Genomic DNA, 13,107 nt, shown 5'->3' on the forward strand with positions numbered 1-13,107 from the left:
CACTAAAAACAGCCAGTTCAATTCTGAAAGTAGGTTTCTCTGACACTTGGTACTTTATTCTGGGTTAAAAGCAACACAAAACGTTCGACTTTGAGTCATTCTCATTGTCTTTTTAGATTTAAAATAAAGAAGATAATAAGAAAAAGTTATTTACGTTTTTTTTTAATGAAAAGGGAATATATTTCTTCAGCATGTTTGACTTGTTCGTAGCCCCGAAAGCTCAGGGTCAGTTTCTAAATTATGTCTGAGGTTACTTGTTTGTGGCTTCTTGTCACTGAAACTCGCCATGTAGGGAGCTGTTCCTGCGGCGGGGGTGCGTGACGCACGCACGTTACGCGCAGGTGCTCTAGGTGTGTCCGCGAATGTCTCTCTCTTTCTCTCTCTCTCTCTCTCTCTCTCTCTCTCTCTGTCTCTTCCGTTCAACGTTTTAAGGAAGTCGCAGAACTCGTACTGTTCATATCCAAACTGTTCATACCGGGAGGCACCGACATGGAGTCGACGCGGATTCTGCTGCTGCTCCTTTTGGGCTGTTTTTCTGCCTCTTGTGCTTCAGGTGAGATTCGAACTTTTCCCTTTCCAAGGAGTGCCGCATACCGAGCTAATGACGCGACGCGGTTGGTAAAATAAAGTGCAAGTGTGTTATGTTTTAAAGGATAAACAGCCAAGTAAGCCGGGTTTCGGGTCACCTTGGCCCTTAAAGAGAGATTCACGGGCGGAGCTGTGGGAGAGTCGTGTTTAGAAAGGCGGCTGAAATGCAGCTCGTCCAACAGGTCATTGGTTATTTGTTGTATAAATATTTAATCTTTACAGCTTCACAAGACTTCCAGCTCTACAATTCAGGGGGGAAACTGTGCATGGAGTTATTCCGTAATAGGCCTATTTAAGCACTTGTAATCAAATGAAATTTGAATCAGTGTGTAGTTCTGATACTTACTTTGTTCTGCCTTATTCTAGGATCCAAAGGACGGGGGTTCATCGGCTGGAAGGACCCTGAAAATTTGGACGATGTTATTGTGGATCAGACGGCGGTCGACACGCTGACGAGTCCGCTCACCACCGTCTTCATGCCGGTCTTGTACATCATCGTGTTGGTGGTGGGACTTCCTGCCAACGCCATGGCCGTCTGGGTGTTTCTCTTCCGGACCAAGAAGAAGCACCCTTCCAGCATCTACATGGCCAACCTGGCCCTGGCTGACCTGCTCTTCGTCATCTGGACGCCCCTGAAGATTTCCTACCACTTCCAGGGCAACAATTGGACCTACGGAGAGCCGCTGTGCAAAGTGCTCATGGGCTTCTTCTATGGGAACATGTACTGCTCGGTGCTCTTCATCGCCTGTCTGAGCGTTCAGAGGTACTGGGTCGTGGCCCACCCCCTGTCCCAGCAGAGGAAGAACAACAAAGTGGCGGTGTGCGTCTGCGTCGCCATCTGGGTGTTCATCTGGAGCACCACCACGCCTCTGTACCTGTACAACCACACCGCCAAGCTCAAAACCCCCAACATCACCACCTGCCACGACGTCAACGTCATTCACGACCCCCTCAACCCGTTCCCTTCGATCGAGCTGCTGTACTTCTACTTCATCTTCATGGGTTTGGTCGTGTTCCTGGTCCCGTGCGTCGTCATCGTGGTGGCCTACATCCTGTTGCTGAGGGCCCTGGGGGACAGCATGGGCGACAGCGCGGCCTCCAAGAACCGCCACCGAGCCGTGATGCTGATCGTGATCGTGCTGGTGACCTTCCTGGTGTGCTTCATCCCCAGCAACATCATGCTGGTGGTGCATTACTCTCTCCTCAAAGACGGCCTGGTGAACAACGGCTACGGCTTCTACGTCTCCACGCTGTGCCTGGCCAGCCTCAACAGCTGCCTGGACCCGTTCATCTATTACTTCGTGTCGGAGGACTTCAGGGACCACGTGAAGAACACGCTGCTGTGCAGGAGCAGCAGGACGGTGGAGCGCATGAGGGTCTCTTTTAATTCCATGAAATACTCCAGGAAGAGCAAGTCGTACGTGTCGGACAGCGGGGACACGCAGAGCAGTGCCTGCTAGTTCTTCCTGGACTTCCCATCCAAGATGAAGTTGAAATGTGAAGCTGCTGGTGAAAATTGTGACATTATTGTGAACTTTGTTACCTTGTGAATACATATTTTAATATTTTTTTTATATACAAACAGCAGCCCTTTGAAGAGATTTTCCCCAATCCGTCTTTCGTTTTGTCTCCAATATCCCGACTCAAGCTGAAAGAGCCACACATGTTGAGAGGAATGAAGTTCATTTGACACTGGCGAGAAAAAGGAAAGGGTGATTTCAGATGGGGGTTTTTTTGTTTTTTTTTATTGACGTACGTTTTTTTAAAATCCACCTTTTGGGTTCATAATCGAAGAAAAAGGTATTGTTATTACACAGCGTGTAAAATAAATGGTGACACAGTTGGACGCAGCTTTTGTGAAATTCTTCCAGCATTGCGCAACTGAACTCGTGAGCCACCTGATGGTTTCGGCTCTGAGTCGATGGCGCGGAGTTGTGGGCGGGGCCAGTTGAATCACTTTCGTGGAAATTTTAGGAAGTCTTGGAATGTGCTGTGGCGGGCATAAAAAGAATACACAGCTGTGGCACATTCCTGTCCGTTACACATTGGTTATAGTTAATGCTGAATAAGTTATCGGTCTTTTTCCTCCCAGTAGGGATTCTTTTTCCTCACCTGACTGTTGAATTTCTTATTTTTTCCCTTAAACTCTCCCCCTGTATCGAGCATTTCTTCTCACAGACTGTCGTGATTACAAAGGGGTCCTTTATCTCTAGATAAGCAAGCGATATCGTGACCCCACCCAGGCTGTATAACCTCCCAGGTAAACACGGCCTGTGAGCTCCGGGCCGTTAAAGGTTAAACCACTGTTGCGGAGAATCGTTTTACCCTTTGTTGTGAGTCTGGGAGACATACCTTTGTGTCACCCATTGGCACAGTCGGTGTGCGTTCAGCCCTCGACGGACAGCCATCATAACACTGAAGCTATTTTTCTTTTTTTTTTATACACTAGATTCTTTCAACGATTTTATATACAAATGGAAATTAGAACACAGATTCATAAAAGGTTTATTGAATTCTTACTAACCCTACAAATGAAACATGCATAGTGGAGGGCTGTTTCAGGCCTGTCTATGTTTCTGAAATAAGCAGGACATGTTGAAACAGTCAATACTTCTCTCTTAAAGCAGGAACCTGTCAAACTGGTTCTGGCTCCAGCGTCACCACTGCATTACTACAGGCACTCTTGGAGTTGATAAAAACACAGCACAAAAACATAACACATTTACAAATTTTATCTGGCAGTGTTGACCATGATAAAATAATGCAAAATCGACAATAATTGACATATCTGCCTTTTCTGCTCAGATTTGTGCGGGGGCGTAACAGCGCCCTCTGCTGGTTAGCATGAAGAAATTGACACAAATATGCAAAACATCTCTATAATCTCAGAGTTTTTTTATTCCTAAAATATTTTAGCTAAAATATACTAGTTTTCACAGTTATCTCAAAACAATCAGATATTTTATAGGAGTTCTGCTTGTTAAAATGCAATGGTTTATGTTATTTCTTTTCTTTTTTTCCCCAAGTTTGCATCACAGATGTTATATAGCTTTGAGAGGCGATAATGATGCTGAGCAGCTTAAGAGAACTTTTTACCTCAATGGCAGGATGTTAGTATTGCATCCACGCATCATACTGGGAAGCAGCTAAAAGGCTGCTATTCATGCATGAGTGTGAGAGGGTCATTGCTGAGGGAGGAGAGGGAAAAATGTACACGCTAACTTGTGCAATCAGTGTGTCACATAGTAGCAAATGCTCTAAGGTGTGTGAACATGCAGCTCTCATCATACACTTTTATTTTCACAAAACACAAAACATGCAGAAACCTGAGAATGTAGCAAAAACACAAAATCGTATTTAAAGTCTAAAGAGTGTGTAGGAGATGCATGTTTAGTTGGTGTGCAGTTGAGAATGGTAACATTATTAAAAGCCAGGAACGGAAAAACGGAACTTTTCAGTCTTTTCTACCTTTTGTCTTGTCCGGCTCACCTGCGGTGGCCAGGCTGGAGGGGTTTGGCACCATGTGGGTGCCCCCCAGCCAGTCCCAGTGAGAGAAGTAAGGGGCAAAGTTGGTGCCTGGCCTCTGATGATGAGCGTCGTGTTTGGGGGCGCCGCCCCACAGGCCAAAGGGCACCAGGTTATGCATGGCCCACGGGAAGACATAGCCACAGTGCTGCTCCACAGAAATGTAGACGTTGAAGACCATGAAGCTCCACGCGGTCAGGCAGTGGCACTGGAGCAGGATGGGGTCCACTGTGGTCCAAAATCCCACACTGAAGAGTTCCCAGCCAGAGAGGTACTGTGTGACCAGACTGAAGGTTTGGTTGTACTGGTGGTGGATGGCGTGGAAGGTGCGGTACAGCCACGGAATATGATGATGCAACAGGTGCCACAGGTAATACTGGAAGTCAAAGAGCACCATGCAGCCCAGGATGCCCAGGACGAAGCTCAAGAACGTGGGCGCCTCACGGGGTAGCAGGGTTGGCGGCCTCCAGAGCCACTGCGCCACCGTAGCGGGGAAGATGTAAAACACGTGGTTGGAGACGGTGACGCCCAGAGTAGTCCAGATGTTGGGCCAGGTAACGGGCCGGTCCGGGTGGAGCCTGTAGCGGTTGATACAGGGCCAGGTGGGAGCCAACAGGTCCAGCACGGTGTAGAACCCAACCAGGATGAAGTAGGTAGTGACAGAGAGAATTGCAGGGAAGGGAGGGCTTCTCAGGAAGTCGTGGTGGTTCTGCAGGAGGTAGTCCCAGAGAGGCTGCAGGACCAGGCTCTGGGACTGGCTGTCGGTCACGTTGTTCTCATCCAACATTCTGAAAAACCCGCTGGTGCTCATCACTGGCTCAGTGTTTCTCTTCCAAAGGAGGGCCGATTAACCAGGCCCAGGAGAGCACAAAGAGAGTCTAGATGAATAAAAGAAAAGGTCCAATCAACTTCCCAGTACAGGTTCTGCGAGAGCAATTTGGACCGCCGGCTTCTCTTTGGCCTTTTATGTATTTTCAAGCCCCACCTCCATGTCCCCCCCCCCACCCCTGTGTCTGTAAAGGCCCTTTTTCATGGGCACAAGGATGGCAGCCAGGATTCAGCAACAGCTCCAATCTTTGGCCCGATCCGTGGAGAGAGAGCTTCCGCTGACGGGTGGATCTGACTCCCAACACAGCCAAAACGGAGCCATTGTGTCTTCGAGGTGTTCGCGTTCATCAGAGGGGAACCGCCACGAAAACTTCACATTAATGACGGATGGCTCACGTTTACTGCTGCATCCTCATCAATATTTTAATGGTTCAGCACACACACACACACACACACACCCACCCACCCCCCCCCACACACACACACACACACATACACACACCCACCCCGAGGAGTAATTAATCATAGAAAAGCTGTCAAGCATTCAAAACCGCTTCCGTTCCGATGCTGACTTGTAGCTGACTTATTGCTCAGTTTGAGTTTATTTACAGAAACAAATGATTTCCGCAGCGACCGCAGCTTTTATTTCTTTGGTGTGACACAGCAGCTCAGTCAAGTTCATGTGATACAGCTTCAGTTATGGACATTACGTCATTTAAACATATTTGAACTGTTATCTGTATTGGTACAAGACCCAGATTATAACTGAACAATAAACTACATAGTTCATTTTATAATCTCAGATATGTAGAGGAGTGACTAGCTTTCTACATTCTCTTATTCTACACAGTTGAATAAAATAAAAACCTGTCTCCTGTATGGATCTTAATTTACATTCTGAACCCAGGTTACAGTACACTGGAAGTTTTATTGTTTTTATAACCATGATACCTGATGTTGACTGTATCCTTTTAATGCATTATTAATAGATCACAGTCTTGTTACCCCTTTTAGTCGAGTATAAATACTGTACAAATTCCAACAAAAATACCTAAAAAAAAGGACAAGAATGGATTTAAAGAATAAAGCCTTTGTATAAATATATAATCTTTTCTTAAACTTAGTTTTTCGATCAGGTCAGTGAACAGTGATTCTCCATAATAATCCCATAATAATACATATTTATAATACACGGAAACGCCCCTAGAGGGCAGTAGTTGACAAATCTTCAAAAATAAGCGTTTTTTATTAGGACAGCAGTTTGAATCAAATTATCTATCTATCTATCTATCTATCTATCTATCTATCTATCTATCTATCTATCTATCTATCTATCTATCTATCTGCTTTTTTGGGTGGAAATATAGAAAGATAAAGAATGATCTCAACATACATTCCAAAGGTCAGTGATTAATCAATAATAAGTGAATCTTTGCTGTGTCAGTGTTTCTAATCTTCAGACTTCAGAGGACAGAAATAGAAAATACTCATCAGCCAGAGGATGTACAGATTTGTCACGTTGTCAGATGCACTAGCTTGTGCACAGCGACCCTGTTCTGAGTTATCACTTTGGACAAGCCTGCGTAATAGAAACAGGAGTCTTCTTCTCACACTGAGCCTCAACACACCACAGACATGTTTCACTACTGCATGTACAGTAGGTGTCTGAGGAGACGATGACAGTGTGTCAGACTTCTCTCCTCTCTCTCTCTCTGCTTTCTCACATCTTACTGGTTGTATTTTACATGCGTTTTAGTCACATCTACAATGCACAGGATGCTGTGCTTTATTCCAGGTTTTGGAATAAATGATACGTTTACATGAATGACTGAAATCCATCTGAAATATGGGTAATAATTCAAATAAGAATAAAAACATGGATCAAGTCATAATATTCAAAAAAGGCTAAAATAAATTGGAAAAATGCTCAATCACAGGTTTTGACAGCAGTGCCCACCTTGACTCCACGTCGAGCTAGAACTCTGAATTATGGACTCAGACTTGAATTTCAGCCACATTAGGACAATAATAAAATCAGCCAACTTCCATCTGAAAAATTATTTTAATTAAAAGATTTCCAACCAAGCAAGATTTAGAAAAGTATGGTCATGTGCTTTGTTTTCAGCAGGCTGGATTATTGTAACAGCCTGTTAACAGGTCTCAGTAAGAACCATCTGACAGCTGCAGCTCATCCAGAACGCTGCAGCCAGAGTCCTTCAACACATCACTGGCTGCCTGTGCGTCAATAATCCACCTAAAAATCTCACCACTGGTCTATAAAGCACAGAATGGTCTTGGGTCTAAAGACATTTCAGATTTACTTGTACGATACCCAGACCCCAGGTACCCAGAACCTTCAGGTCCTCAGGAAGAGGTTCAGTGATGGTTCCCAGCGTCACATCAAGGTAAAGCAGCTTTTAGTCTCTATGCTCCTCAATTGTGAGACACACAATCTCTAAATCAGGCCTTTTAATAAAGCTTTTTTTATTGTATTTTTTTTGTTGCTATTGTATTGGCTTTGATCGAATATATCTGAGGAAGCGTGTAACACACTATGCTTTGTGTCTGACTAATGCTATAGAAATAAACCTGCCTTGTCTTCACTTAAGTTTGTTATCATGTACGTGCTGCACCATGTACAGTATAGCCACACCTTTTCGTCTAGTTTACTTTTAGGTGCATGCATTTATGCACTAGATCCACGTATGTGCTAAAAACAACACATAAAGACAAAACTATTTAAGGCTACTGCAATATGCTGCAAGACTGTTCTTATGAATCAGCCTCGCAGTTTCTACATCAGGATGTGATGTCAGCTGGCGTAAACCGTTGCGCTGGCCGCTGTCCTCCACAACATCCACTCTAAGCAGCCATCGGGGAGTGAGGACGGTGTCGTCACCTCGACCGATGGAAACTTCTTCTCCTCCACTGGCAGACGTGGAGGAGAAGTTACAGGTGCGTCTGACATGTGAACCTCCCTCAGGTGTTGTCTTCAGAGAGGGAGGGAGGGTTGGCGGGCTGTTATTCTCCACCGGCAGTTGTGACACAATGACAGAGGAGAAGCAGCCGCTTTCAGACGGGACAATGGATGAGCAGCGCCGCGGATAAAAATAAACCTACAATATGACACCTTTCGCAAGGTGAAACTGGGAGAGTGGCGACCTGCAGACGAGCACGTCCAGGCCTCTGCCTCACTGTGACACAATAGGGAACATGTGGGCTCCTGCTTAGCTGCGAGGCCATTTTATGCAGAATGACTGACCAGAACCTGACAGGAACCTGCACCCAGGCAAACCAATCTGAAGCGAATTTACAAGGTTGGCAACGACCATTGCATAGTTTTAATAAGATTTACATTTAAAAGTTTGAACAAGAGTCTTGGACAGCAGTGGTACGTTCCCTTACCATCAATAAACTGGTTATTTTGGCAACACAAACATTTCCTCAAGAATAAAACTCAAAGCGTAACCTTGAAACAGGGTGACCCCGTTGGTAGAAACCCCTTTCGCACATGTTTTACAGTAACCCATGGTGATAATAATCATCCGACCACAGATGACTGAATCCTTCAGCATCAAATCTGTTCAAGTGTGGGAGACACCACTTCCTGCCCACTCTGATTGAATACAGGTGTTGATTCATTCTGGTGGAAAAAACTCCCAGAATGAGGTGAAGTTAGTACCCAGCAGTGATGGTGGAACCTGAAGATAAACAGAAGAGCAAGAACACGAAGGTTCTGGTTTCACTGACAGGCGTGTCCCTGCATGGCTCCAAGTGTGACAGATCCCCCTCGAGGGCTCCAGGGTCACACTGGCGCATGTTTTGTTTTTCACTTAACGGCCTTGATTAAGACCTGGAAAGAAAGACAGTTACCATGGGCCTCTCACCTGTGGAATTAATTAACCACGCAAAGAGGATGGTGAGCCAAGCTTTTCCTCAATTACTGATAAACAAGCAGCACTGCGGCGCTTTGCCACACTTGCGTGCGACTCTAAGCAGGTAAGAGCACCTCCGCTCCTCGCTGGATTGGCTTTTGGTGATTTCCTCCCCTGAATCTCTGGCTGCTCCCCGTTTCTGGTCCTCCCAGCAGAATGCCGACTCAGCTCGAGGGTGCGATGGACGCGCTCATAACAGTTTTCTACAACTACTCCGGAAACGACGGAGACAAGCACAAACTCAACAAGGGCGAGCTGAAGGAGCTCCTCCACAGCGAGCTCACCGACTTCCTCACGGTAAAGAAACCTGTCAGCATCATCACTGTTGTCGACAGTATTTGTAGAATTCCCTGTCATTCCTAATAATCCTAATCCTAATTCCTAATAATGTTTGTTCAGTCATTTGTTTAGAAGTGATATTTTAGATGAGCAGGATGATTCCAAAAGGAACATTCTGACCTCGTCAAAGGAAATTGTTTCCTTGCTGACTTCCTTCAGAGCAGCTCTCGCACCGCAACACCGACTGGGGGAATAAAGGCGAGTGTGAAGGAGATAGATAAGGTTTGTGTGATGGCGATCGGAGAATCCGGAGCCCTGACGCCTTCAGATATATTTTCGTCTTCAGTCCCCGCCCTCGCTCGGCAGGACAGGAAGCCTCAGGTGCTCGCGCATCATCGCTATCATCACCAGTGACCCGTGTCCTGTCCAGATATAGAATCTCCCATGATGTCATTGCATCCCCCCCCGGGCCGCTGTCGCCCCTGAGATAAGACGAACCAGCACAACATTCAACCTCTATTTCTTGGAGGATGCCAGGCATAAGAGATTAGGGTATCATCCTCCATTTAGAAACAGGAAGGTGCCGTTTAACAGGTTTTCAGGCACTGCAGGGAGGAGGAAAATGAAGGCGTAGCCAAGCGGCAGGAACGGAGCCGCCTCTGGGAATCAAGCACTTCCAAAAAAATGGAAGGATGCATCCTGGACTTCATCCAGCATTTCACTGTCAATAAATTTGACTTTGTGACCACATGTTACCCAGCAGCATTGCTCGTACTTAAGCACGTACGAGAGCAAAAACCCTGGATAGAAAAATCCAAATATCCGTCAGGAAAAGGCACGAGGGTGGATGTGGAAAACGTCGCTTGTATCTTAATCCTGAAGGAAATGAGCAAAGCAGAACATGTCGAGTGTGATGAGCAGCAGCTCGCGGCTCATTGAGCAGCAACATCTGTCTGCTCTCCGCCGCCTGTGAGTCAGGATTCAGCCGTAACATCAGGAGAACATGTCACTTCAGTCCGTATCCACGCTGCACCTTTGACTCGGTAGTAGAAGTTCTGTGGGCAAAGGTCATGTGACGTGCTTTGTTCTCCCGTTTTGTTTGCAGTCCCAGAAGGATCCGATGCTGGTGGAGAAAATCATGAACGACCTGGATTCCAACAAGGACAACGAGGTGGATTTCAACGAGTTTGTCGTGTTGGTGGCGGCCCTGACTGTTGCCTGCAACGACTTCTTCCAAGCGCAAAATAAGAAGTAAATGTGGAAACAACATTATTGTTTGGGTTTTTTAAACAGCCGATTTAAAACGCTGTCAAAATGAGCCTTGATTTCAAAGTTCCTAATGTGAAAATACCCTTTTCCTAATTAATTGTTTACTTTTTGTGTGTGTCCCTTTCATTGCATCAACATTAACTTTTGTCTGTGGGGTCATTATCATAAATGAATTGATTAACCTTTACCAAACGCACCTTCTTGATTTCAATAGTTTTCATTAATTCCTTAATTGTACCTTTCTTATGCTGCCCTCTCAGCTGGGGCAGCCTGCTCTGTTAGAAATGTCAGAAATGGAATATTTTCCAGCATTCAGTCCAAAGGAAACGTGTTTGTCTCTTTGTCAGCCTCGTGTGTCCCCGGGGAGGAATATTATTTTGGCACACACCTGGAGTGATGGAAAAATCTCAGTGAATCAGGTCTTCAGGACACGTTTCAGGGACATTCCATGTGATTAAATGTGTTGTCTGTTGTGTTGCAAAAACCTTGTGTATTTAGATATTTTAAGCGATATTTGACTGGAGTATTGTAGTCTTGTATCAGAAAATAAAAGGTAAATGTTCCAAACTATTGTGCGTGTTGGTGTTCGTGCACATGCAACACAATGAGTGTATTTTTGTTTTTTTACATTAACTCCCTCAACATCCTGGTGTGGTGATCAGGTGACAGTCATGTGACAGGAAGTGGTAGGCTCCAAAGTGATTGGATCACCTGTGTGCAAGAAGCTAATGTCACAAAGTTTGTTCTTCAAAACTCAAAGTAAGTGAAAACACATTTTACATCTCCAGAGCTTTAATATAATGTCCTGTTTTATATTTAACTGGTTCTGCATATTTCTTGGTGAAATTAATACAAAACACATTTCTTAAAAAAAAAAAAAACTGGGTTATTAGGCAGTAAAATGTGTCATATTTGTATTTTAGCGTGTTTTCCGGATGACCGTGTAGGTTTAGGCATGATGAGTACGGTTGGTTTTGTCTCCTTATGTAACAGTTAAAAACCATATAAGCAGAATTTGAAGTGACGCGACCATGACAACAGGAGGCTGCAGAAGAGAAACATGCACGAGCCAGACATCACCTTATTTCTGGCATTTTGCGCGTGACCATAAAAGAGGAGAAGTCAGCTGTTTTTTTCATTTACCGATCATCGGACATGGTTAGCGAAGCTGTCCTTTTGGGAGGAGGTATTTTGTGTCTCGATGATGCACAGCAGCACCAATATAGATGCAGCACCTGGGTCCTACAGCAGCAGCCAATCACAGCGGCACGTGTTTGCCTCCAGTGGCGGCGCTGACATCCTCACCTCGGGGAGGATACGAGCGTTAACTGTATTTTCTAAAGGGTTTTCCTTTGTAAATCCCAATTCCCAAAACACTCAATTTGCCGCAGCGTTCCGGGCAGTGACGTTGAGGAAGATGACAGCATCAAGTGAGACGCTTCTCCACGCACAGATGGTGCTCCTCGCTGTTACAATGCAATTTGTGCGTGGTTGGCTGTAATCGGGTTGGATAATCACCCTCTCGCTCTCAGGGAGATGACGTGCAGTAATTATGGGCTTTTTCAGCATCACTTTTAAAAAAGGTTACAGTTAATTAGAAGTGACATTTAATAAACTTCACAAATGTCATTCAGTTCCGGACACTTCCGGAATAATAATTCTGCCTCGTCAGTGCGATTGAGTGTTTTGTAGATTTGTTTCTCTTATTATCTTAATTTCTTTTCTGAAGCAGTCAGAAGGTCTTTAGCGTCTCTCATAAAAAAGACTGTGATTTGCTGCCGTAATGACGGCTCGAGACAAAAGCTAGGGCAGCATTCGGTTACAGAGGCCCTGTGTTCCACAACGCTAGGTCCAAATGCTAACGTGACCTTGTCGTCTTCTTCAGGCATCAGTTTATTTTGCATCTTCTGTGTGGCCTGGCTCACAGATCAACTGATTCAGCCCCGTGGCAACCGTCTTGTACCAACTGAAGTGTTTCCTTCTTACACCTGCAATAGATGAAAGAGGGATTTAGACATTCGGCTTCACCTCATCTGAGGTGATGCAATTCAGTTTCACCCCCTCCAGAAGTCGGAATCGGCGCTCTGGAGAAACCAGCCGTAAATTTAGAAAGGAGAGGAGAAATATTGGACGTCAGAAATGATGGAAGGGTGTGAGGGACACCGGCAGGATCGATCACTGGTCACAGATGAAATGTAGAAATAATGCTGCCAACAGTAAGGTGAGGGACCAGCACTAGAAGCATGTATACAATTCAATAGATTTTATATATATATATATATATATACAAACACATAAACAATTGTTCATTTTTTCACCAATAAGACAGATTCTTTTTGCTCCAGGCTGCTACCTGTGATGAGTAGTAAATTTACCTTGTGCTGGAAGCTCTTATCTCCCACATGCTGTTCGTCACTCTATGCGTCACCATCAGTGTGATAACTCTCGAGGAGGGGCCCGTTGTGTGTGTGCGCGTACATGTGAGTGTGTGTAGATTAAAAACTGACATGATGGGGAGATTAAGGATAAAGCCAAAGACATTCAATCCTTTTAAGACGGCCCCTTATTTATTCTTTTTTAATTTTAAGTGTGTGTTTGCGAAGCTGAGGAGGGATCAGACGGTCACTAATATCTTTAGAGGGTTGTTTGTTTTAAAAATATAGTCATTTACGTCCACGTGTTC

At 45.0% G+C, this 13,107-nt stretch overlaps 3 protein-coding genes across 4 annotated transcripts; 2 read left to right on the forward strand and 1 right to left on the reverse strand.

Annotated features, from left to right (window-relative positions):
* Nucleotides 1-191: 191 nt before the first annotated feature.
* Nucleotides 192-2,431, forward strand: f2rl1.2 (coagulation factor II (thrombin) receptor-like 1, tandem duplicate 2). Its single transcript, XM_057018312.1, has 2 exons — nt 192-553; nt 955-2,431. Exons 1-2 carry the CDS (start codon nt 490-492, stop codon nt 2,046-2,048), a joined length of 1,158 nt encoding a protein of 385 aa, XP_056874292.1. The 5' UTR covers nt 192-489; the 3' UTR covers nt 2,049-2,431.
* Nucleotides 2,432-3,010: 579 nt separating this feature from the next.
* On the reverse strand, nt 3,011-5,055 carry ch25hl2 (cholesterol 25-hydroxylase like 2). The gene has a single exon (XM_057018314.1). It carries the CDS (start codon nt 4,922-4,924, stop codon nt 4,043-4,045), a length of 882 nt encoding a protein of 293 aa, XP_056874294.1. The 5' UTR covers nt 4,925-5,055; the 3' UTR covers nt 3,011-4,042.
* A 3,447-nt stretch (nt 5,056-8,502) lies between these two features.
* On the forward strand, nt 8,503-10,991 carry s100z (S100 calcium binding protein Z). Of its 2 annotated transcripts, none has more exons than XM_057018816.1 (3): nt 8,503-8,940; nt 9,029-9,173; nt 10,261-10,991. In XM_057018816.1, the coding sequence occupies exons 1-3, from the start codon at nt 8,816-8,818 to the stop codon at nt 10,408-10,410; spliced, it is 420 nt and encodes a 139-aa protein (XP_056874796.1). In that variant the 5' UTR covers nt 8,503-8,815; the 3' UTR covers nt 10,411-10,991. The 2 variants fall into 2 exon arrangements, with proteins under 2 accessions (XP_056874796.1, XP_056874797.1); XM_057018817.1 differs by having other exon boundaries at nt 9,032-9,173.
* The last annotated feature ends 2,116 nt before the right edge of the window (nt 10,992-13,107 follow it).

This window comes from Takifugu flavidus, chromosome 20 (assembly GCF_003711565.1).
Source record: "Takifugu flavidus isolate HTHZ2018 chromosome 20, ASM371156v2, whole genome shotgun sequence".
NCBI classification, from domain to species: Eukaryota; Metazoa; Chordata; class Actinopteri; order Tetraodontiformes; family Tetraodontidae; genus Takifugu; species Takifugu flavidus.